General features: G+C 39.2%; 1 protein-coding gene across 10 annotated transcripts in view; it reads right to left on the bottom strand.

The window, feature by feature from the left end:
- The window catches only part of c11.1 (maestro heat like repeat family protein c11.1), a 73,775-nt gene that overhangs the window by 12,624 nt on the left and 34,165 nt on the right, over positions 1-26,986 (bottom strand). For 9 of the 10 annotated variants that reach the window (XM_073977578.1, XM_073977580.1, XM_073977572.1 and 6 more), the window contains 4 exons: positions 5,827-6,004; positions 5,392-5,753; positions 2,513-5,327; positions 2,299-2,437 (listed from right to left, as the gene is read on the bottom strand). In XM_073977578.1, coding sequence (XP_073833679.1) covers positions 2,299-2,437; positions 2,513-5,327; positions 5,392-5,753; positions 5,827-6,004 — 3,494 coding nt within the window. Of the gene's footprint in view, positions 1-2,298; positions 2,438-2,512; positions 5,328-5,391; positions 5,754-5,826; positions 6,005-19,634; positions 20,091-26,986 lie in introns of those variants that run through there. The other variant, XM_073977571.1, reaches the window with a different exon arrangement.

Here is a 26,986-nt window from a genome sequence, read left to right as displayed (position 1 = left end):
ATTGTGTAGCCGTCTAAATTTCTATAGGGCAAGGATTAATTTTCATTTTTATACCCTCAGCATTTATGCTAACACTTTCATACGGGCAAAATGTGCCTCATCGAAATAACGGTTTTAGACCTCAAGTATATTTGGACGAAATGTGTTTCAGACAATTTGGAGTCGATTGAGCAATGTCCGCCCATCTGTCTGTCTGTCTGTCTGGCTGGAGCGCACGATAACTCTCGAACGGATGAACAAATTCGGTTCAAATTTTGTCTTTCGTAATGTTTTGGCCAAACTTAGTTTAAGATCGAAGATGGGCTATATCGGTCCACTCCTTCCGGTACCTCCCACACAAAAGTTCGAAAATGTTCGGAAAATTTGTGCACACGATAACTCTTGAAGGGAGTAACCGATTTGATCCATACTTTGCATATCCTGAAATGTGTACCAGACTTAGACAAGGTTTCAATATGGACACAATCGGTCCACTCCTTCGGGTACCTCCCACACAAAATTTCGGAAAAGTTCAGATTAGGGCCATCTCTCGAATCGCTTTGATTTTTGTTTTAGCAACTTGTATTCACTGCCCCCCATACGACGGTACAAGTTTCCTTCGGGGCAAGTCCATACTTCCTGAGAAAATAGCATGAAAGTTACAAAAAATCCCTATGACACCGCGTGAAGTGGTTGGAGCGCAAGATAACTCTAGAACGGATCTGCCGATTCGGTAGACAATTTTGCCTTAGTAATATTTTGTCCAAACATAGTTTAAGATCGAAGATAAGCCATATCGGTCCACTCCTTCAGGTACCTCCCCCACAAAAGTTCAAAAATGTTCGGAAAATTGTTCGTACGGTAACTCTTGAAGGGAGTGGCCGAATTGGTCCATACTTTACACACCCTAATATATCTACCAGATATAGATCAGGTTCAAATATGGACTATATTTGTCCACTCCATCTGGTACCTCCCACACAAAATTTCGGATAAGTTCACTTTAAGACCTGATATCGAATCACTTTGATTTTTGTTGAAGCAACTAGCATTCGCTGCCTCAATTACGATGGTAAAATTTTTTTCAGTTGCAAGTCCATACTTCTTGAGCGAACAGCCCGAAGGGTGTAAAAACCCCATAGGCACCATATGTAGTGGCTGGAGATCCACTTCCACAATGGTCAATGTCGATCCATTCTTTTTGGTATCTGCTCCGCAAAACTTTTGATCTTTAATCCTAATCAATATTTTTGTCGGTTCAAACGTCAAAAAATTTTAAAACCCCGTAAATACATTTTTTTGGGAAATAATGTTTTCAATATACACAGGCTGAGGGTATATCTCTGTCGGCAAAGCCGACTGATACTTTTTTACTTGCTTTTTTTTTTTTTTTTTAAATTTGGTTATAATATTTTTTTAACAATTTTGATTTTTTAAATTAATAGTTTTTCAATTATTAAAAAAAAAATCATTTTCAAATTTAAAAAAAATATTTGAATTTAATTATATAAAAAATTTATTTTTTAATATATATAAATTTTTTAATTTGTGATTTTCAAAAAATTTATGTTTCAAATATTTTTTCAATTATTTTTTAATTATAATTTCTATTTTTTTTAATATTTTAATTTTCATAATTGTTAAAAATTTTTAGTTTCATTTTTTAAAAATATAATTTTGAAATTTTTAATTTTCAAATATTTATTTTTTAATGTAATTCTTTAAATTAATTATTTCTAAACAACTTGAATTTTAAAAGTTTTTCAATTGAATTCCTATGTATATATTTGTTTAAAAAAAAATTTCTATTTTTTGTAATATTTAAATTTTCAAATATTTTTTTTCAAGTTTTTTTTTTTTAAATATTTGCAGATATTTTTAAATTATTAGGTTTTCAAATATTTTAAAAAAATAGTTTTTTTCAAACATTCTTTTTAAAATTATGAATTTTTAAAATTAAGATTTTCAAATGTTTTCTTAAAAAAGTAACAGCCTGTTTCTGTATGTCGAAACAAAAATGTGTGCCATGACAAACCTACTCAACTAACTGCAGTAGCTTTGTGGTTACAACCCATCGTAGCAGCCACATTCCTACAACTGGAGATAGACCCAGAGTCAGATTAAGCAGAAATACGAACTTATAAACACATCATACAACAAGCCAATTCAGATTAGGTGTTGAGTCAGTTCCGTAGACCAAATAAAATCATCGAAACTTATATCAAAGATATTTTATTTCTCTGCTTTTGTTCATTACCTGTTTTCCATTGATTGTTTAAAAATAGTTTCCCTATCAATCTTATCATTTTTTATACTCACCCCTAAACATTCTTTGACTAAATCTGGTATAGCATGGAACAACTCAGAACCCTTTTGTTGAATAAAGAATTTCAAAACAACAGAGGCACCAATGGCGGAACTTTGTTCAGGGTCCTTGAGACCAGCCAATAAGGTTTTACTAAAAAAAAAAACAAAGACAATAGAAAAATGTAAAAAAGCTTTCATTAAAATTTCCCCCAAATTTACCACTTACCAAAATTGTAAATATTGAAAATTCGATATGCGCAACGCAATAATTTTTGCAATCTCGCCAGCAAGATTGTAAATTTGTTTGGGGTCATCTGTGATGATTTCTTCCTTGACCAATTCAATTTCTTTTACCCAATCTGTTGCACTATCAGCAATGGTTAAAGTTTCATAAATACAAGCAATCTCCAAAGTCTTTTGGAGAATGTCCACTGACACTTGGCGCACTGTGCCATTCGAATCAATGCAACGTGGCACAATTTTACCCAACATTTGTCCGGTTTGATTAAATTTCGATGGTGCTTCGCAACCAATTTTCATTGATTTGATGTAGACTTCCAAGGTGTTGTTGTAGACATGACTAGCACAAATTCTTACTTCAGAATTTGTATCCCTTGTCCACGTTTCCAAAATGGAGATGATTAAATCCAATGTGGATGGGGAGGGATCTGTTTCGATGATAACCTTTACCAATTTGTTAAGTTCAGGCAACGATTCATTGAGATATTTTGCCAGGAAACTGTTGCGTTCATCTTCTTCTTGGGATTCAAATTTCATTTTTAAATTCTGGGCACAATTGAAGAAATTTTTACAGGCAATTTCAAAAATGACACCACCATCTACCGACTCTGCGGCAGCATCACCATCACCAATGCGTATAAAATCGGTGCCCAATTTCAGTATGATAGGTAGTAAAGGTAAATCATCAAAGGGTGGTTCAATAGGAATGCTAAACACAGCCTCCATGATTTGTTTGCGGTATTTCAGAGGTGTGGTCTGGGTCTCTTTTGCGCTAATCATTTGATTACAAATATTTAGCAATGTTTTCAAAATGGCAGACATGACACATTGATCTTTGGTGAATTTCAATTGGAGTATTAAAAAGTTGAAAATGGTATCATCCAGATTGGCCAGTGATTGTTGGGGATCAGCCTCTTCCATGACATAACCCAGGGACTTAATGGCCAGTAGGTTTGTTTTGAAATTTTCCAATTCCTTGTGGGTATCTTTGATGAAATGTAAATTGGAAAAGAAACCAGTTGAATGTTTTCTACCACCAATGTTGGCCAATTCGGCTAGCTTCTTGATAACTAGGGCGTAATGTTTGCGTGCCAAATAACCCAAAGCCTGACAATAGGGTATGATTTTATCTTCATATTCTATGTGTTTGGTGTGTTTATCCATTTTCTCCTGGCGGGCGGAGGTAATGATCAAATCCAATTTGGCATTGATGATGCCATCATCCTTGACATTGCACAGCGTCAAGGCCATGGCTTTTATGAGCATGCCACGCTCAATATTCAAGGAGGGTATTACAAATTCATTGTGTGGCAAAACCATGGGATAGATTATGGTTTGCTCCGCCATTTTATTGGCCAAACGTTCGGAAAAGTGTTCATCATGCTTCACCAGGAATTCATTGGTTTCCACAATAAAGGAATTAAGTTTATTAAAATACAAAGATTCCTTGTTGATGTTTAGCAAGAGATCCGATATGGATTTATCCCATAGTTTGGACAGCTCAGGATTAAGATGTGGATAATAGTATTTCAAAAATGACAGGATATTGGTGGCCCTCTTAATGCAATGATAATTACCCAGCAAGGACAGACATCTGGCATAGATTATCTCCGCTGAAGGCACCACAATTTTACCGCTCTTTACCAAACTGGGAGTTTTAGCAGTAACCCCATCATCGCCACCAGCATTGGATTCTCTTCTTTCCGGCGTCTCCTCATCAGCATCGTGGGCAATTTCAAATTCAATATTTGCCGACTTGGCAAATAAACTTGCCAAGCATTTGGCCAAGTTGGAGCAAATATCTGTATAATCCAGTAACACAAAATAGTTCAGTAACTCACGTTTTAGTAACTCATCCATTGTGCCCACTGTGGAGGCCAACATGTGCAGGGAGCTTTCACAGGATAAGACAAAATTGGCATGATCTTCCAATGAGCCATGTTCCTGATTAACTTTGGTATATTTACAGCTGTAACGTACAATGAACCACACAAATTCCTTTTCCTTAATAAAAGACTTTTGGGCCAGGGCCACGATACACTTCAGCAGAGTCATTTTCATTTTAATACTTTTCTCGCTGGTAATCATTTGCTTGAGGCATTCAATAAAGGCCTGCAACTTGTTTTCAATATTCACTGTTGAGGTATTCAAGAGATGGGTTAATATCAACAAAGACTTGATGCGTTCCCTTTCACTGTTGTTACGCAAATGCATTAGCAGAGTATCCATTATTTTGGTGGCATAGACACTGGAAAGTAGATGGAAACATCTTAGAACCTCATAATGCCCTTTTACCGTCTGGGGTTTCTCATAGTCCGGGTAGACACAAACCAAATCGAAGAGATTTGAAATCAATTGATCGGCCACACAGTCCAAGACGGCAGGATGTATGGCGATGTTGGTCTTCAATACAGCCGAAAGGAACTGTGTAATGGAATTACGTTCTATGGAGCGGCGATATAAACCCAAAACTTGCGGCACCAAACGTGGTGTTTGATCTTGTATTGTATCTGGTGGTAGCAGAGGGAACATGGATGACAGGGCTTGCAATATTTCCACACACACTTTGGGTTCTCGGGAATGCAGCCACTGTTTGAAGAGCACATCATAGGCTATTGAAATTTCCGTTGAACAGTCGGGGAAGGATTCAATTGTTTTAGTTACGCCTGCAGATTTAGTTTCGCTTTCACCTTCACCTCCTTCCTCATCACCGTTTGTTGTTGCAGAGCTATTTTGTTCTACTGCAGCGGCTGCATTCGCTGAAGTTTGTTCCAACAGAGCTTCACTAAAGCGACCAATGGCTGGACAACAAATATTTTTTAGAACTTTCCAAAAATTAAATCGTAAATCTCCTTCCTAACTTACCATATGCATGCGCCTGTTTAATGTGATCCTGTTTAATCGAGTTTAGATTTGTTAAAATCGTTGCCAAAATTTGTTTAATAAAAGGCACAACAGCTGGTACATTTGTCGAGGCCAAAGTGCCAAAACATTGCATCACCATAAAATGAGCCACAGTACCCTCTTTGGTGTGAGCCATCAGGGCCTCCATAACCATTTTACAATCATCCCCCCGTCCAATTGCCACCAAAATGTTGAGAGCATGATTTTGTATACTCGGTACATGTTCTGGGGAACGTGTCAGTTCTTCTATGGCCAGAGAGGCAAGTTTTTTATGTGCCTCACTTGGTATGGTGGTATCTGAGGCAACCACTCGTTCAATGGCCCTGTAAAAAGAGATAAAGAAATCGAACATGATTATCACATCCTTTTTAAAAATAATTCAATTTGAATACTTACTTTAAAATAATATTTGTAGTCTGTTCACTTAGTTTAGGATGTTTTTCTCGATATTCCAAGAGTATTTCTGTTGCCCTCACCGGATGTGTTTCAATTATCTTCACCAAAGCAGACTGTATGGCCAATCGTACTGTTTCATCCTTGTCTGATAAGCCATCGAAGAGATTGTTTAAAACTCCTGAAAGAGGAAATGAAAAACGGAATAAAATTTAAATGTCCTTCTGCAATAACATGTAGTAAAAGCGAGTTATTTTGAAAGGCCTCTTTGGATATTTTCGTGAGGATGTTGGTGTGAAAATTATACATAAGTTGGATAAGTATGATTAGTGCGATTGGATTACCGATTGCAATCTTTATAGAGAGAGTTTCAACCGGTATAAAAGTGAAATCAGGAAAGCTAAGAGAGACTCGTGGATAAGTTTTAGTGAATCCATAGAGGGGGTTAATGCAGCAGCGAGGTTCCGTAAGGTGATCTCGAAGGACCCAAAACCCTTTGGGAGCATCAAACGGGATGACGGTACCTGGACTAACTCCGCTCTAGAGACTTTAGATCTGTTGACAGGAACACATTTCCCTGGAAGTGAGGATGCCAGCTCGAGCACACCTGGTGTGGGCAAAAGCAGGACCCGCACTCCAGGGGAGTTGGCTCTTGTCAACAGATTAATAAGCTATCACAAAATCTCATGGGCGATAAGTACTTTTCAGCCATATAAGTCTCCTCGACCTGATGGTATCATTCCAGCGATGCTTCAGAACGCACCGACTGTTTTGACAACCATTCTTCAGAAGATTTTTATGGCTTGTCTGCTACTATCGCACATACCGGCGCTGTGGAAAGAGGTAACAGTGGCCTATATTCCCAAAGCTGGGAAACCAAGTCAGTCGCTACCGAACGACTACAGGCCGATTAGTATTTCCTCCTTTCTCGTAAAGACTTTGATAAGGTTGTTGGACTTAGAAATTAGAACTTTCTTCAGTCAAGACGTTATAAGCAACTCACAACATGCTTATATTAAAGGGAAATCAACAGAAACAGCGCTACATAGTGTTGGGTTATATAGAGAAGAATCTGGATGAATCGAATTTCACCTTGGCTGCCTTTCTGGATTTAGAGGGGCCTTTTACAACGTGAAACTCGAATCCATCCACTCTTCCCTAGAATCACTGGGTGTCCCCTCTATCCTAATAGACTGGATTGATAGCATGGTTAGAAGCAGGCTTATTAATTCTAATATTGGGGAGAGATCCATTAGGAGATCTGTCACCAGAGGCACACCTCAGGGGGATTCTTATTTCCCTTGCTCTGGCTACTGGTGATAAATGGGATACTCAGGGAATACGACAAACTAGGAACTAAGGTAGTTGCTTACGCGGATGATGTGGTTATCCTGATTAGCGGGAAATTTTTGTCCACATTATCCGCTTTAATGCAAAGAGCACTTGCCAAACTCTCACGCTGGGCTCACACCAACGGCCTTGGTGTGAATCCGGCAAAGACAGAGCTGGTGCTCTTTACCAGAAAAAGCAAAACCGCCGAGATCGTACCACCAACACTAGATGGGGTGCAGCTAAATTTCTCTACAGAGGCGAAGTACCTGGGAGTGATTCTTGACCATCAACTCAGATGGAAAAGAAACACAGAGAAGCGTACTAAGAGGGGTCTAATTGCACTCTATTCCTGCAAGAACTCCATAGGTAAGAGCTGGGGTTTGAGACCACATGTTATACACTGGCTGTTCATGACAGTGGTATGCCCCATTTTGACCTATGGATGTCTTGTTTGGTGGCAGACCCTAAACAACAAATCCAATTTGTCTAGGTTAGCTACTGTGCAAAGATCTGCTTCAGTTCTTATTACAGGAGCAGTGAGGAGCACCCCTCAAGCAGCACTGAATGCAGTACTGAACATCCAGCCCCTGGATATTTCTGTTCAGTATCTAGCATCCCGTAGTGCCTTGAGGCTCAAGGAGCTTAATCTATGTCGCTCTTCAGGGTCTGGACATGCTAGTATTTTACACCAGCTAAGCAGTCAGATCGGACTAAGTGACGGGGGGAGTGTAACTGACTACATCTCGCCTTCGTTGGATTTTCATGCAGCGAAGGTTCTTACCCCTGACAAAAGTGAATGGGAGCTTGGCAGGCCACTACCCGATAGCCTCTCCATCTTTACTGATGGTTCAAAGATGGTTGAAGGAACTGGAGCGGGGGTGTACTGCGAAGAGCTAAACATTTAACGCTCTTTCAAGCTTAATACAAATTGTAGTGTTTTTCAGGCGGAAGTCTTCGCAGTATTGAAGGCCCTAGAATTAGTAGTAGTGCTGTCAACAATAATTAGATCTTTTCATTCAGAATTTTTATACCCTCAGCATTTATGCTAACGAGGGTATATACACTTTCATACGGGCAAAATGTGCCTAATCGAAATAATGGTTTTAGACCCCAAGTATGCTCCATACTTTGCACATTGTAAAACTTCTACCAGACTTAGATGAGGTTCCAATATGGACTCAATCGGTTCACTCCTTCGAGTACCTCCCACACAAAATTTCGGAGTAGTTCAGATTAGGGCCTGCTCTCGAATCGTTTGGATTTTTGTTGTTACAACCTGCATTCACTGGCCCCCATAATACGGTACAAGTTTCATCAGGGGCAAATCCATACTTCCTGAGAAAATAGCCTGAAAGGTGCAAAAAACCCCCTATGACACCGTGTGATAACTCTCGAAAGGATCTGCCGATTCGGTCCAAAATTTGGCCTTCGTAATATTTTGCTCAGACTTAATTTAAGTTCGAAGATAGGTGATATCGTTTCACTCCTTCAGGTACCTCCCCAATAAAAGTTCAAAACTGTTCGGAAAAATTGTGCGGGCGATAACTCTTGAAGGGAGTGACCGATTTGGTCCTTACTTTACACATCATAATATATCTACCAGATATAGATCAGGTCCGAATATGGACTATATTTGTCCACTCCTTCGGGTATCTCACACACAAAATTTAGGATAAGTTTACTTTAAGACCTGCTCTCGATTCACTTTGTTTTTTGTTGAAGCAACTTGCATTCGCTGCCTCAATTAAGACGGTAAAAAATTTTCTTGAGAAAACAGCCCAAAATTTGGACTTCGTCATATTTTTTTCCAAATTTAGTTTCAGCTCGAAGATGGGCAATACCTGTAGACAACTTCAAGTACTTCCCCATAATATTTAAAAAATGTCACTAAAATGGTATGCACGATATCTTTTGACCAACATAAAGCAACTACCGACCAACATAAAGCAACTTCGTAGTTTTTTGGGACTCGCAGGTTATCTTCGTAAGTTTATACCAGACTTTTCTCGCATTGCTAAACCTTTATCAGACATGACAAAGGACAACGTTAAATTTGAGATGGGTGAAAGACAATTTCAGGCTTTCAATAATTTGAAGAGAATGTTATGCGACGTCCCTGTGTTGAACATTTTTAATCAAGCTTATGAGACGGAACTGCATACAGACGCTTCGATGGATGGCTATGGTGCGATTTTGATGCAAAAATCACCGGATGATGGACAACTCCACCCAGTCTACTATATGAGCAGAAAGACATCAGATGCCGAAAGAAAATATAGCAGTTATGAATTAGAGATTCTTGCAGTTGTAGAAGCATTAAAGAAATTCCGAGTATATCTTTTGGGAATACATTTTAAAATCGTGACGGACTGCAATGAGTTTACCAAGACTATGGAGTTGCAAGGTGGATACTTCTTTTACAAGAATTTGATTATGAGGTGGAACATCTCAGTGGTTCTCGAATGAGACATGTTGATTTTTTGAGCAGATATCCAGTGATGGCAATAACAGAAGGTGGTATCATTGTACGAATTAGTAAATCTCAAATGAATGACGACGAATTGAAACCTATAATGGAAAAACTTCAAGAAACGGATATGTTCGACAGGTACATGATGAAGAACGGTATTTTATACAAGATTGTTGACGATTCTGAATTGATTGTGGTTCCTAGACTTATGCAACGAGAACTTATTCGAAAGGCGCTCGAAAAAGGACATTTTGCTGTGAAGAAAGTTAAAGAAATTTTAAGTAGAGAATACTACATGCCTGAGATGGACAGCAAGATCCAGAATCACATTGACAAGTGTGTCCAGTGTATTGTTGCGAATAGGAAAAGAGGAAAGCAAGAAGGAGAACTTCATCCGTTGCACACTTACCACATAGATCATTTAGGCCCGTTGGAATGGACGAATAAGAATTATAAGCATATATTTGTGGTAGTAGATTCGTTCACCAAATTTTGCTGGTTATATCCAACGAAAAGTACGACGACAGCTGAAGTCATTTCTAAATTGCGAACCCAAATTTCTGTGTTTGGCAATCCAGTAAGAATAATCTCTGATCGAGGTACCGCGTTTACATCAGAAGAATTCAAACAGTATTGTGAATCCGAAAACATCGAACATATTTTAATAACGACGGGATTACCGAGAGCTAACGGTCAGGTAGAGAGGATGAACTCTGTAATTACATCTGTTTTGACAAAATTAAGTGCTGATGATCCGACCAAGTGGTACAAACATCTAGACAAGGTACAACAAGCCATGAATTCGACGTATTCGAGTACTAAAACAACACCATTTGAACTTCTTGTTGGAGTATGTTAAAGAACTTATAGAAGAAGAGATGACTCAACAATTCGACGAACAGCGAGATGAAATGAGAAAGAAGGCCAAAGAAGAAATTCTTAAAATACAAAACGAGAACAGAAATGGCTACAATCTGAGACGCAGAAAGGCTAAGCAGTATCAAATTGGTGACTTAGTCGCAATAAAAAGAACCCAATTTGGACCAGGCTTGAAGTTAAAGCAAAAGTATTTAGGCCCGTATGTAGTAACCAAAGTCAAATCAAACAATACCTACGATGTTAAGAGGGTGAGTTTCAGCGAAGGTCCCAGAGCAACAACATGTGCCGAGTATATGAAGCCATGGGGATTGAATGAAGACGACGAAGAATTCGAGACGAATTCAACGCAGGATGGCCGAAATGTGGGATCGGTGTATTTCCACAACGTGGTAACCTTAAATTAGACGAGCTTCTCTCTAATTACAACAAATATAAATTTTACTCAAACTCCTTTGAGTAAAGTCTTCGCTGAACCATCGAAAGTTAAAGAAGTATAGTTAGATAACCACCGAGACGTGAAGAGGTTGGTACTCAGCATTAGCGACAGGCAGACGTGCCAAACGAAGACGAAAGACGGAAAAACGGCAGACGGCTTACTTTGCAAACATTTACTTTGTGTTAATTCTTTATTTTTTATTGTTTTAATTAAATACTCGTTTAAATATTCCAATAACTTTCATTCAATACCTTTTATTGTTTAACTTAATAAAACTCCTCCATTTACTTTAATATTAAATAAACTTTAATAAAACATTAAAACCAACCCGGTCTCCCATTTATTTAAAACGGAAAATGGATATTGCTATTAATCGGTGAGTTAACCGGCATACCCCAATCCTACAATAGTGATGTCTGGGGAGCTGTGATATCTCCTTTTACACTTCCGTTTTCGTTCACCCTGCAAAATGTGGAGCTATTAATTTGCTCGAGCAGCGCTGTATCCTTCTGGACATTACCTAGGACTGAATCCCAAAGCTCATGATGACCATTGAAGTCTCATAGCACCAGACGATTATTGCTCACCAAAAGCGAACTAATATCAGGCATATAACGCAGGGCGCAACTGTTCATTGGAGTCACATACATCCTAAGCAAATCTACTTCGGCAGTCCCACACTTTATTGCCACCCTCATACATTCCATATTTGGGTCTCTAGAGTGCATGAGGAGACCGCAGTTGCAATTGAATTGCAGAAAATATGCATTTCCTGTGTTCGTGTTCATCAGCCGTTTTAGTTTGTGCCGACATGCTATTTTAGAGCTTGTAGTCTATTATATCAGGGATTATGGTGACTACCTAATCCAAAAAATTTCAAAATGGTCCAACACATGCCGTTAAACTGATGGGCCGATTCCGTACAGCGAGGCGAGTCATGTCGCGTCGTCTATCGTCGTTTTTTATTTTATTTTTATTCGTTAGTAAAAATGTACGGCGACAGCTAATTTGTTGTCGCCGGAAAATGAACATTTCGGCGACAAAATTTGTCGACGTCAGGCGATATTGCCATACGGAATCGAAAAATTGCATTTGGCAACGCGACACGACTCGCCTCGCTGTACGGAATCGGCCCATGAATTTTTCGAAATATTTAGACATTTTTTTGTTGAAGGTCGATGATATAGTCGATATTTGAACCTAATCGATGTCTGAAAGAGAGAGTTATCGTGCCCACCTTTCAGTGAATAAAAATGTCATCTTTTGTTGGTGGGAAGGAGTGGATACATATGGAACATTTACTAATTTTATCTATGTTTGGACAAAATATTACGAAGTACAAAGTTTAGTCAAAATGGTTTTGATAGACAGATAGGACAAAAATCGTCTCAAAATTGTTTGAGTATTTTGTTTTTTTTTTACTCTCCCGGTTTTTTGTTTTTCTTTTTCTAAATACAGTAATTGAGTGACGTAGGGGATGGAAGACACCAAGGAACGGTCCTGACCGGCTTTAACATGGCAAAGCCCAGGATTTATCTTGGTCCCTCTTTCATCTCAAGTGGACACTGACCTCCCCGTGGTGTCACCTGCGGAACTGCCTTTAACACCCGTTAAAGGTAGTGAGCTAACATGTGCCGCGCGTTCACCCATAAGAACGTTAAAAACTTGGGTTTGGGCGTCGGGTTAGTAACCCTCCCCTAGTTGACGAACCCCGCAAACGTTTTAAGGACCATGATCTGCGAATCTGCACCTGAAATGTTCGCTCTCTTTATAGAGAAGCTGCAGTTTACGCATTGGCAGATATACTTGAAAAGTACAAGACCGACATTGCTGTCATACAGGAAATACGATGGAACGGGAAAGGCGTCACAACAACACTTAAAGGTGACGCACTGTGTTATAGCTGCCATGACACAAAGCATGAGTTTGGTTTCGGATTTGTAGTCGGAGGTTAAAACATCTGGTCTCCAGCTTCACCCCAGTGAATGAAAGACTAGCTGCAATTCGATTAAAAGCAAAATTCTTCAACATCAGCTTTATTTGCGTTCATGCTCCCACTGAAGACAAGGACGAGCAGACCAAGGATATATTTTACGAGCGCTTAGAAGAAACTATAGATAGATGGAAGACATGCATCGAGCGTGTTGGATGTACGATCGTTTCGGGGTGCAAACATAGATTCGGACCACTACCTTGTTGCAGCTAAGGTACGTACCAGATTAAACGTTGCAAACAAAGTGCGAACAGACACAACACGGAAGTTGGACATCGGTAAGCTGCAATTATAAAACACCACCCACAGCATACTCCACTCAACTGTCCCAATTGTTTAATGAAAGCACTCCTCGTCCGGATAACATATCAGGACAATGGCAAAACATTGCCACTCCATGCAAGCAGCCGCAAAATCAGTACACTTGGATACCAGAGACCTCCACCAAGGAATCCATGGTATGACCAGGAGTGTCGTGCTGCTACCGAAGAGAAAAATGCGGCACATAGGGCTACTTTACAATCAGTAGCAACGCGTAGCGCACGAGAAAGGCATCGGGAGAAAAGGAGAGAGGAGAAACGTCTTTTCGGCAGGAAAAAGAGAGAGAGGAGAAACGTCTTTTCGGCAGGAAAAAGAGAGAGATGGAAAAGCGGGAGTGTGAACAAATCGATATGTACAGGAGCCAGAATGAAGTCCGAAAATTCTACCAAAGATTGAAACATCAAACTGATGGCTTTGGAACTGGCACATCATCCTGTAGAGACCAACATGGTAATCTGGTAAATGATACAGATAGCGTGCTAAGGATATGGAAAGAGCATTTTTCCAAACTGTTGGTATCCAATAGTAGCGAAGTCGACGAGGATCCCACAGATCCAATCCCAGAAGATGGTATTGAATGTTTACCACCCGGCCAAGTTGAGGTAAAGACAGCAATAAACCGACTGAAGAATAATACGGCAGCAGGAGCTGATGGCCTACCAGCCATCGTTCATAGGTATTCCAAGCCATGTCTGAATTTGGTATCCCCGAAAAGCTCATTCGGTTTTGTAAAATGACTCTAACCGACACAAGATCTTCAGTTAAAATAGGAAAGAACCTCTCCGAAGAGTTTTGTACCAAAAGAGATTTCAGGCAAGGAAACAGCCTTTCGTGTGGTATTTTCAACATCCTGCTAGAAAAGGTTATACGAGAGGCAAACGTCAAAAGAAGTGGCAAAATCTACACTAATAATAGCCACATGTTACTTGCTTATGCTGATGATATAGACATCATGGGACGATCAGTAAAATAGGTAACCGATACCTTTATGAAGGTCGAATGAGAATCTGCTAAAGTGGGTCTGGCGGTAAACGGCGAGAAGACCAAGTTGATGGTGTCGACGCGGAATGCGTCCATTGAGATCGGACCAACTATTGAAGTTGGTTCCTATAATTTAGAGGTAGTAAAAGACTTCGTATACCTCGGCACCGCCGTAAACACAACAAACGACATCAGTTGTGAAATAGAAAGAAGAACTGTATTGGCCAACAGATGCTACTTTGGTTTAAGTAAGCAGTTTAAAAACAAAGCCACAACTCGTCAAACAAAAACCAGTAAGGAAAGGATCAAAGTCGGGCGGGGCCGACTATATGATACCCTACACCACTGTGAATATGTAAAATATAAATCGGAGCTATATCCAGATCTTAACCGATTTTGATATAATTTGGCACATTTATTTCCAGACCGAATTCAGTCACACATTCCAAATATCATTGAAATCGGACTTATATATCGTGTTTGGAGCAGAAAATACACGAAATCGGCCGAAAATATATATGGGTGCTATATCCAAATCTTAACCGATTTCGATATAATTTGGCACATTTATTTCTAGACTGAATTCGGTCACACATTCCAAATTTCATCGAAATCGGAAAAATATAGCGTGTTTGGTACATAAAATACGTGAAATCGGCCGAAAATATATATATGGGAGCTATACCCAAATCGGAACCGATTTCGATATAATTTGGCACACTTATTTCTAGACCGAATTCAGTCAAACATTCCAAATTTCATCAAAATCGGACGTATATAGCGTGTTTAGTGCAGCAAATACGTGAAATCGGGCGAACATATATATGGGAGCTATATCCAAATCTGAACCGATTTCGATATAATTTGGCTCATTTATTTCTAGACTGAATTCAGTCACACATTCCAAATTTCATCGAAATCGGACATATATAGCGTGTGTGGTACAGGAAATACGTGAAATCGGGCGAAAATATATATGGGAGCTATATCCAAATCTGAACCGATTTCGATATAATTTGGCTCATTTATTTCTAGACTGAATTCAGTCACACATTCCAAATTTCATCAAAATCGGACATATATAGCGTGTGTGGTACAGGAAATACGTGAAATCGGCCGAAAATATATATGGGAGCTATATCCAAATCCGGACCGATTTCAATATAATTTGGCACACTTATTTCTAGACCGAATTCAGTCAAACATTCCAAATTTCATCAAAATCGGACGTATATAGCGTGTTTAGTGCAGCAAATACGTGAAATCGGGCGAACATATATATGGGAGCTATATCCAAATCTGAACCGATTTCGATATAATTTGGCTCATTTATTTCTAGACTGAATTCAGTCACACATTCAAAGTTTCATCAAAATTGGACGTATATAGCGTGCTTGGTGCAGCAAATACGTGAAATCGGGCGAAAATATATATATGGGAGCTATATCCAAATCTGAACCGATTTTCACCAGCAATAGCGTTTTTCCTATGGCTAAAAAAGTTGTAGTCCCCAATTTTCAGCTGAATCGGACAAAAAATGCGACCTGTATGTTGCGAACTAAAATACATGGACAGACGGACAGACAGACGGACGGACACGAATAAATCGACCCAGAAAGTGATTATATGTATATCCCCAAAAGGAACTGTGGGTCTATTTCGTTTCCTTTTGTATGTTACATACAAATGCACAAAGACATAATACCCCTTACCACTGTGTGGTGTAGGGTATAATAACGCTTTACAAAACACTGATACTACCCGTGCTGATGTATAGTTCCGAAGCCTGGGTACTTGCGCAAGCAGATAAGGCAGTGCTTGGCGTGTTTGAGAGAAAAAAATCTTCGAAAGATCTACGGACCAATCTGTGTTGACGGTAAATATAGACGTCGTATGAACCACGAACTGTATCTGCTATACAACGACATCAATATAGTTACACGTATCTAGATGTAGCGATTGCGTTGGCTAGGCCATATAATAAGAATGAGCGATGATGAACCCGCTAAAAAGGCGCATAAATTCGAGCCATGGAGGCGCAGGCAGGTCAAAGAATAGATGGCGCAAACAAGTGGATGATGAGATGACAAGGCGCGGTATTCCAGAAAGCGAAGCATTAAACAGAGAGAATTGGAGATCTTTTCTTAGTTCGGTCTATGGAACAAATGTTCTGAAATGGGCCAGCTAAGTAAGTAAGTAATACAGTAATTTCCACTACGTATTTTTTAAGTTTTTATACCCTCAGCCTTTACACTTTGATACGACCAAAAATGTGCCTCATCGAAATAATGGTATGTTTGTACGATATCCATTTCAGACAATTTTGAGTAGATCTAGCAATGTCCGTCCGTCTGTCTGTCCGTCTGTCTGGCTGGCTGGTGCGCACGATAACTCTCGAACGGAACAATGGATTCGTTTCAAATTTTGGGTATCGAAATATTTTGTCCAGATTCGATTTAAGTTCGAAGATGGGCCATATAGGTCCACTCCTTCAGGTACCTTCCCCACAAATGTTCAAAAATTGTCGCAAAACTTGTGCGCACGATAACTCTTGTAGGGAATTACCGATTTGGTCCATACTTTGCACATCGTGTAATTTCTACCAAACTTAGATGAGGTTCCAATATGGACTCAATCGGTCCACTCCTTCGGGTACCTCCCACACAAAATTTCGGAAAAGTTCAGTTTAGGACCTGGTCTCGAATCGCCTTGATTTTTGTTTACGCAAGCTGTATTCGCTGTCCTCTATACGACGCTGTAAGTTTCATTAGGGGCAAGTCCATACTTCCTGAGAAAATAGCCTGAATGTTACAAAAAACACTATTACACCGTATGTAGTGGTTGCAGCGCAAGATAACTCTCGAACGGATCTGCCGATTCGGTCCATAATTTGGCTTTCGTAATATTTTGTCCAAACTTATGGGCCGATTCCGTACAGCGAGGCGAGTCGTGTCGCGTCGCCAAATGCAATTTTTCGATTCCGTATGGCAATATCGCCTGACGTCGTCAAATTTTGTCGCCGAAATGTTCATTTTCCGGCGACAACAAATTAGCTGTCGCCGTACATTTTTACTAACGAATAAAAATAAAATAAAAATAACTTGTTATCGACGATTATTTTCTATCGCTGTACGTAGTACATTTTTTAAATTTTGTCACAGAGACGATAGACGACGCGACATGACTCGCCTCGCTGTACGGAATCGGCCCATTAGTTCAAGTTCAAAGATGGATTATATCGGTTCACTCCTTCCGGTACCTGCCCCACAAAAGTTCGAAAATGTTCGGAAAATTTGTGCGTACGATAACTCTTGAAAGAAGTAACCGATTTGGTCCATACTTTGCACATTATGAAATTTCTACCAGACTTAGGTGAGGTTCCAATATGGACTCAATCGGTAAACTCCTTCCAGTACCTCCCACACAAAATTTCGGAAAAGTTCAGTTTGGGACCTGCTCTCGAATCGCCTTGGTTTCTGTTGTAACATCTTGTATTCACTGTCCCCTATACGAAGGTGAAAGTTTCCTCAGGGGCAAGTCCATACTTCCTGAAAAAATAGCCTGAAAGTTGAAATAAAACCATGTTTATGGGTGGAAGCGCAAGATAATTCTCGAACGGAAATGCCGATTCCGGCCATAATTTGGCCCTCGTAATATTGTTTCCAAACTGGGTTTTGAGTTCATAGAGAAGCCATATCGGTCCACTCCTTCAGGTACCTACCCCACAAAAGTTTAAAAATATTCGGAAAAATTGTGCGCACGATAACTCTTGACCGTGACCGATTTGGTCCATACTTTACACATTCTCATAATATCTACCAGAAAATTTTGGATAAGTTCACTTTAAGACCTGCTATTGAATCACTTTGATTTTTTTAATCGAGCTTTATGATCTATTATGCAAGTGAAAAAGGAAAGCCGACGATTCGAACCCACACACCCACCACTATGTGACATGCATGTTTCGTCTTCGGTAAAGACTCTTCAGACATATCGGATGTGGAGCGGCTTCGATGTCCTCGAACTTTTCTTCTTTCAAATGCATTTTTTGTTTTGTATTTTACAACAACAATGAGGATTTTCCCATTTAGTTGTGCTTTCATGACAAACGCTTAGCGCTGCCTTTGAAAGTTATGAGTTTGGCTCTGAACGCTAACACGCCGTGACAACACTTTTTTCCTGTGTTTTTCAAGGACGTGGGTTCAAACCCCAGCCTGGCTCAGCTGATTTTATTTATTTGAAAATTTTTGCCTTTTTAGGCGAAGATCATTTTTTAAGATTAATTTTTTAATTTTTTTTTTTTTTTTTTTTGTTTTTTTTTTTTTTAATCGAGCTTTATGATCTATTATGCAAGTGAAAAAGGAAAGCCGACGATTCGAACCCACACACCCACCACTATGTGACATGCATGTTTCGTCTTCGGTAAAGACTCTTCAGACATATCGGATGTGGAGCGGCTTTTTGTTGAAGCAACTTACATTCGCTGCCTCAATTACGATGGTAAAAGTTGTTTCAGGGGCAAGTCCATACTTCTTGAGAAAACAGCCCGAAGGGTGTAAAAACCGCCAATGACACCCCCATGGTCTATGTCGGTCCATTCCTTTAAGTACCTTTTCCGCAAAATTTTTGAACTTTAATCCTAATCAACATTTTTGTCGGTTCATACGACCAAAATTTTGAAACCCATAAATACATAAGTTTTTTGTGAAAAAAGTGTTTCAATTTGCACAGGCTGAGGGTATATCTCTGTCGTCAAAGCCGACTGATACTTTTTTACTTAAATTTCAATATCACGGTCCGAAACTATGTCAGCATCTCCGTACAATATTAGTCAGAATAAGATTCGATTTCGACTCCCACACAGGAAGCAGCATCAGACATTTTGAACTACTTCTGGTTAGTGATCCAATATTTCGGTGCGTATTATATATACATTTCCCAAATAAAATTAACAAGTAACTTTTCAAAAATGTTTGCCCAACACATTCTTCAGTTATCATACGCCCACCTGTCGCTATGTATAACATAAAGAATTCGCAAGTTAACAATGTACCTTGTAGGCATAACAACGAAACCCTAGTAAAATTATGATGGTCGTTCGTTGGTTTGTGTTAATATTCAGTTCAAACCGCTCAATGATGATGATGAAGATGACAATAACTTGGTGGTATTGGATGTTGTTCGTTGAAAAATTGGAAATCTGCTATTATTACTTCGAGTGACAAGAATTGCCTACAAACATTGAATTTGCATACACTAACACACAGACGAGATATAACAATGATTCAGAACTGATTGAATTTCGCCACTATACAAAATATGACAACAAATTCATTAAGTTACATGCAATTTAAATATACAAATGTTCGTATGTAAGTATGTTTGTCAAATATATGTACCTTTGGTATTCCATGCTACAAAGATTCTTTTGGAGGGCGGTAACACCGCTGCATTTTTGTGGTTTGCTGATTTTTTGGGTAAAACTTTCTTTAATTTATTAAACATGTCCATTAAAGTGTTCGGAGTGAGTGTGTGTGTGTCAGTTTTTATTTTATTTTATACTATACTTATAATTATTATTTGTTCGTCCATTGAATGTTTTTTAATGTTTTTGTAGCATGCAATCGTCGTTTCACTTTTATCTGCTGCTGTTGCCGTTGTTGTGTATAATTACAATAATTTTGTTTTTTTTTTTTTGCCTTTTATTAGACAATTGCATTTTTATTTTCCATTCGTTGGTTAGTTGGTTGGAGAGTAGAGAGTAGCAAAACAAAGAAATCGAAAATATGGTGATTAAAAATTTCTGCCATTCGCCGTAATGTGTGTGCAATAATGATGAGACACAAAGCGTTACTGAATACGCTAACGTAATCGGCTAGAAAGAGCCCCTTTTCATAGATAGCCTCGTCGTTTGTCGAGACTCATGACTCATAACACTGCTTTTTGTGTTTATATTTTAAAATTTTTTTGCTACGTCACAGACGTTGTATTACAAAAAAAAAAATAATTATTAATATTTGCAACACGTGATAACGTAGTTGTTGGTACACATTGGCACAACAAAGTTCAGTTCAATAATTTGAGATTTGACTACAAGTGGGATTGTTATCACTCATTTGTAGTTTGTCATGTGTGACAATGCTGTGCAAATATTTAATCGAACATGTTTTTAAGTGTTCGACAATTTTTTGTAAATTCAATTTGTAGAGGTGTGACTAAAATGTGACATTTCTGACAAATGACTTGCAATTGCTGTTGGATCGGAATACCCTTAACGGATGATGTTATTCTATAAAAGAGTTTCCAGAGAGGCTGCTATTGGAATCCTCTCAGAAGGCCGTCTTTGGGTGGTTCTCCCAGAAATCTTTCTATGAATGTCCTATCAAAGTAATAACAGTTTTTCAATTGTACTCGAACAACTCTGTAGGAAGCATGGGGACATGTGTCGACATGTCACCACTTTGTCTACTATTATGGTGACAAAGTCAACACTTTGTCAACATGTTGTCAACTATTGATACTTTTATCTTAATAAGAAGAAGCATTGATTATTTTAAGAGCTGATAGCCCAACGATTGTTTGTTGTAAAATAATTTTGGTGCTTCGTGAAAAAAGTGTTTTTGTGAAAAATCAATAAAATATCGTGAATTTAACGTGTGATTCAGCTTAAGATATATATTTTTCTAATAACAACAAGTATGAGCAAAAGAAATTATAAAAGACTAGTGAAAAAATGGACAATTATGAAAATACAAATTCTGAGGCGGCTGACAACATTTGTGGTGAAATTTCGACAATTAGACATTTTGTGGAATCTTTAGAGAAGATTGTGGAGCCTAGCGAATATAATGTCCCGTCTTGCTGGAAATGCTGAACCCAATATACATCTGATATTTGAACACGACATAATAATGAGTTATAATGTCCACTGTTTATACAGCTGTAAAAGGTGAGCAAATTTAAGGACATTTTGTATATTTATAATTATTCTTTTCAATTCCTAGATGTTATATCAACATTCAACGAATCGCATGATAAAAGGTTAAGTGCAGCAGAAGAAGAAATATTTTGAGCAGACAAGTCGCACCAAGTCTTATGGCCAAAAAAAATAAAAAGACGATGATATTTCTGACAATGAAAACGATTTTGTTATTATTTAAATACTCAAATGTTTAGCCAGCTTCGAAAACATTGGCTTTATTTTGTAGTTATGCGGAATCTTGGACTTAGCCCTTATTTAAAACCCGTTATAAGCGATTTTTACTTTTTTAGCATTTTCAATAATATGTCTTTTTCTTTAATAAAATATACCATTTAAACAAAAGTGTAAGTTCATCGTCTTATTAAACGTACCATAAAGCTTTTTAATCTATAAAAATTTCAATATAAGCCAAAAAACTTAGTAAGGAAAGTCTAGTACCAATGTCTCCATATGGCCCTTTATGAACTATTGACTCACTACCTCCAATATCTATACTGACTCACTACCTCCAATGTCTCTACTGACTCACTACCTCCAATGTCAACACATGGTCCCTCAGCAACTACTGACTTACTACTGACATACTAGTTCCAATGTCACTACTGACTTTCGAATGACACGTTCATACAAATTGTCTATAGGAAATTACATGAGTTGTCTACAGTTTGTCAGTAGTACTGTTGACAATGTCAGTAGTAAGTCAGTATAGATTCAATATTGACATTTCCTACTGGGAACATACGCTTGTATGCATCGGATTGATTCGAAAGAATCATCGACCAGTAATAGGATTCTCCAACCCATTTGGTTAACGACAAAAAGCAGTAAAAATACTTCTAATTTCGGTAATAAACGGAAGATTTCTGTAAAATAACAACCAAACAATGGATGAGTGCAGCGAATATACAGCATAGCCTCTTCAAATGGCAACCTCACCCACTGTCCACCGGGACTTGGCGCTCCCTGTTTTCACAAGCGAGGCTCTGTCGACCGAGAAAAGGCGGTATAACCTATCCATCAGCACAGTGGAAATACTGTTGCAATAGGGGGCGGGATGGCGCCTCTAAGGTGGCAGCCCCACACAGGAAGTCAAAGTAACAAGTGGAGTTCTCGCAACTATTGGAACTCCTTCGCGTACTCTTGCCCAGATTCCTTGAAGTGTTCGCAACTCTTGGAACTCCCACGCGTATCCTTGCCCAAATTGCTTGAAGTGTTCGTAACTCTTGGAACTCCTTCGCATACTCTTGTCCAGATTCCTTGAAGTGTTCGCAACTCTTGGAACTTCGCGTCTCTTGCACGGATTCCTTGAAGTGTTCGTAACTCTCGGAACTCCTTCCCGTACTCTTGCCCAGATTCCATGAAGTGTTCGCAACTCTTGGAACTCCTTCGCGTACTCTTGCCAAGATTCCTTGAAGTGTTCGCAACTCTTGGAACTCCTTCGCGTACTCTTGCCCAGATTCTTTGAAGTGTTCGCAACTCTTGGAACTCCCTCGCGTATCCTTACCCAGTTTCCTTGAAATGTTCGCAACTCCTGGAACTTCGCGTACTCTTGCACGGATTCCTTGAAGTGTTCGTAACTCTCGGAACTCCTTCGCGTACTCTTGCCCAGATTCCATGAAGTGATCGCAACTCTTGGAACTCCTTCGCGTACTCTTGCTCAGATTCCTTGAAGTGTTCGCAACTCTTGGAACTCCTTCGCGTACTCTTGCCCAGATTCCTTGAAGTGTTCGTAACTCTTGGAACTCATTCGCGTACTCTTGCCCAGATTCCTTGAAGTGTTCGCAACTCTTGGAACTCCTTCGCGTATCCTTGCCCAGATTCCTTGAAGTGTTCGCAACTCCTAAAACTTCGCGTACTCTTGCACAGATTCCTTGAAGTGTTCGTAACTCTCGGAACTCCTTCGCGTACTCTTGCCCAGATTCCATGAAGTGTTCGCAACTCTTGGAACTCCTTCGCGTACTCTTGCCCAGATTCCTTGAAGTATTCGTAACTCTTGGAATTCCTTCGCGTACTCTTGCACAGATTCCTTGAAGTGTTCGTAACTCTCGGAACTCCTTCGCGTACTCTTGCCCAGATTCCTTGAAGTGTTCGCAACTCTTGGAACTCCTTCGCGTACTCTTGCCCAGATTCCTTGAAGTGTTCGTAACTCTTGGAACACCTTCGCGTACTCTTGCCCAGATTCCTTGAAGTGTTCGCAACTCTTGGAACCCCTTCGCGTATCCTTGTTAAGACTCCTTGAAGTGTCCGCAACTATTGGGTCTTCGCGTAAACTTTCCAGATTCCATGAAGTGTTCGTAACTCTTGGAACACCCCTTCGCGTATAATTGTCCGAATTCCTTGAGATATCTGCAACTCTTGAGTCCTCTCTTCCGCCTACACTCGTCCAGTTAGCCAATCAGTTCGGGAAACTTTTACAGATCTCTCTCCCCGCCTACGGAGACCTTGTTCAGGTTAACCGTTTAGCCGACCTTTCCACGGTAACTTATCTGGAGGAGAACCCGGACGGAGGGCGAACTAATCCAGGTCACCCAACAGGCCGGTATAGACGGAGAACTTATCCAGGTCTCCTACACAGCCCATATCCAGAATCTACTCGGGTCTCCCGTCGAGACTGGACTGTCGACGACGAGCGGAGAGGTGAACTTATCCAGGTCACCCCGAACGAGCGGCCGGCACACTACCTTTGTATATGCTTAACAATTTATACTTGTGTACTCCTTAAAAGAAAAACGAAATAATAAAACACAGCGTTGATTAAAAACCAACAAGAAATCAGTGTTATCACTCTCTCGGTCTTCCTTCTCGGTCGAGCTATCCCACCAACCGGAGGGAACTTGTCGTTACATCGAACGAAACTTCAACAAGAAAAAATACAAACACACCCCGAACAACGTTGACGACCCTTGGCTCACGAAAACCGATAAGATTAGCTCAATGGAACGTAAGGACGCTAAGAGAAACAACAAGAGTTGAAATCAGTGTTATCACTTTCTCGGTCTTCCCATTTACAAATTTCTGTGGCAGACTCTGGACCCCCGCGAGCTATCCCAGCAACCGGAGGGAACTTGTCGTTACATCGAACGAAACTTCAACAAGAGAAAATACAAACCCACTACGAACAACGTTGACGTCCCTTGGCTCACGAAAACGGATAAGATTAGCTCAATGGAACGTAAGGACGCTACGAGAAACAACAAGGGTTGCGCAGCTAGAGGCGCAATTTACAAAATACAAGTTAGATATACTAGGAATAAGTGAAATGAGATGGTGTGATAAGGGAGAGTACATATCATCAGACGGCAACACAATATTGTTCAGCGGGAATAAAGACCGATGTGAGAGGGGCGTAGGAATCATGATGTCAAAACAGATTAGAAAAGCGCTAAGCAATTGGGAACCCATTATTGAACGGATCATAACTGCACTCTTCTACAGCAATATAAGAAAATCCATAACAATCGTTCACTGTTATGCACCTACGGAAGATGCGAATGATGTCACGAAGGACACGTTTTATAATGAACTAACATCAGTAGTGAACAAAGTACCCCAAAGTAACGTCCTGATACTGTCAGGTGACTTCAATGCAAAAATTGGAACAAATAATGAAGACGCAAAAAATATAATGGATAAACGTGGTATGTGAAGTAGAAACGACAAAGGTGAGCGTTTTTTTTTTTGGATTCTGTCAAGAATTCAATCTAGTTATCGGAGGCTCACGTGGACATCACCAAATGGAAATACCATCCCTGGTTGATGTGCGAACAAAACGCGGTGCAGACATGGATTCTGACCATGAACTAGTACTAGCTCTCATAAAACTTAAACTAAACAAAGCGTATAAACAGCACTATGAACATGAAACAACCAAGCGATATGATATAAAATTGCTTTCTAGCCAAAGAAAAAAAAGCTAAATTGCAAACTCGATGAGAGAAATGCTGAGTGGGGACCAATATATAGGGTGAGAATAAACATGCGAATCCATAAATAATATAGCAGAAACTAATCTAGGATACGCCAATAAAAACGAGCGTAAAATTTGGATAAGCGACAACACATGGAGCCTCATTCAAAAACGAAATAACCTTAAAATACAGTGCATTGCAGAGAATGGTCTAAGGTCCGAATATTGATCAATAGCCAAAGCAGTGAAACGCTCCGCTCGCGCTGACAAAAGAAACTATCTTGAATCCCTCGCAGATGAAGCAGAAAAAGCCGCAGGATCCAATAAAATGCGTCAACTATTCCAAGCCATAGGACGACTTGGAAAACAAAACTTTAACCAAAATAAACCAATTATGGATGTCAATGGACAACTTCTGACTTCAATAGAAAAGCAAACCCAGCGATTGATGGAACATTTCCAAACAACCAGTAACATACTGTTACGAATGTAACTGATAGGTTTAAGTTAGTTTAGTTTAATTTCCGTTAATTTAAAAATTTGAATTGTAACGTAAAGTTTTATTACGCAGTTACTTTATTTAAGCAACAACAACTACCATGTAGAACTATCGTCATTATTCTGGATGTTACTATACCTTTTATTAATGTGCGTTTGTTTTGTTTTGCAACAATCATGTAAATATTGTTTAGTTTGTTACTTCTTTATTTCTTGAATTTGTTTGTTGTTGTAATTACGTCACTCGTATTTCACCCATGTATGTGAATGTGGTTGTTCGCTTATTGCGAATGTGCGTCTGTGTGTTCGTTGCACAGATTCGAGATGTTACCAGATTTTGTGGATAATTCTAGACCAAGGAGATTTTGGGTATAAATATGAGATGCCGGCCAAACAGTGGGCAGTTATGAATTTTATCGCGAAGTGTAAACATCGACTAGTAAAGAAGTAAAGTAAAGCTGTGTACTTAGCTATAACAGTCAGTTCCGAATAAGTGTAATAAAGTAAATAAAGCATTGTAGAAGCGTAATCTAAAACGAACCCTGTTTTATTTGGTACAAATTGTATCGGGGAATAAAACAACGTCTACACGGAGATTAGTTAAACCTAATTCCGTAACAATACATTCAAATGAAGAAAGCGAAGTCACATCTGGTACTACCAATCAACCATCATCGACGCCAGAAACTAAAAACATCGATACACCCAGCATAGAAGAAATCGCAGCGGCAATAAAATCCATGAAAAGAAATAAAGCACCTGGAGACGATGGCATACCAGCCGAAATTCTGCAAATCAACCCACTAGTCTCAGCTGAAATACTGCTCCCATTCATAATGGAAAACTGGCAACATGAGCATTTCCAAAAAGTTGGAAAAAGGGGATAATTATAAAATTTCCAAAAAAAGGCAACCTAACTGACTGCAATAACTGGAGAGGGATAACAATACTAAATACCATATACATACAAATTAATTGCAAGCATAATCAACACAAGGCTTCAGGAAATAGAAAAAAAGTATACGCGACGAACAAGCTGGATTCCGTCCTCAGCGCAGACCAAGATAACACGCTTAGAATTATGATAGACCAGTCAAACGAATGGCGCTCTCCTCTATACCTGGTATTTATTGATTTGAAGAAGGCATTTGATTCCATCCGTCGAAGCGTAATATGGTCAGCTCTGGAAGGCAAAAGAGTACCGCTTAAAATTATAAACCTTGTAAAAGCAATGTACGAAGGAGCTACACTAAGGGTTCGACATTGCACAAGGTACAGCGAAACTTTTTCCACTAACGCTTGAGTGATAACATAATGGCTGAAGTAAGTAAAAAGAAAAGGGGGATGGTTTGGAATCTTCAAAA

Source organism: Musca autumnalis, unplaced genomic scaffold (assembly GCF_047663935.1).
Source record: "Musca autumnalis isolate F117 unplaced genomic scaffold, ASM4766393v1 scaffold_3, whole genome shotgun sequence".
Lineage (NCBI taxonomy): Eukaryota > Metazoa > Arthropoda > Insecta > Diptera > Muscidae > Musca > Musca autumnalis.
Note: the sequence above shows the minus strand (reverse complement) of the source record. Positions and strands in the feature narration are given on the sequence as shown.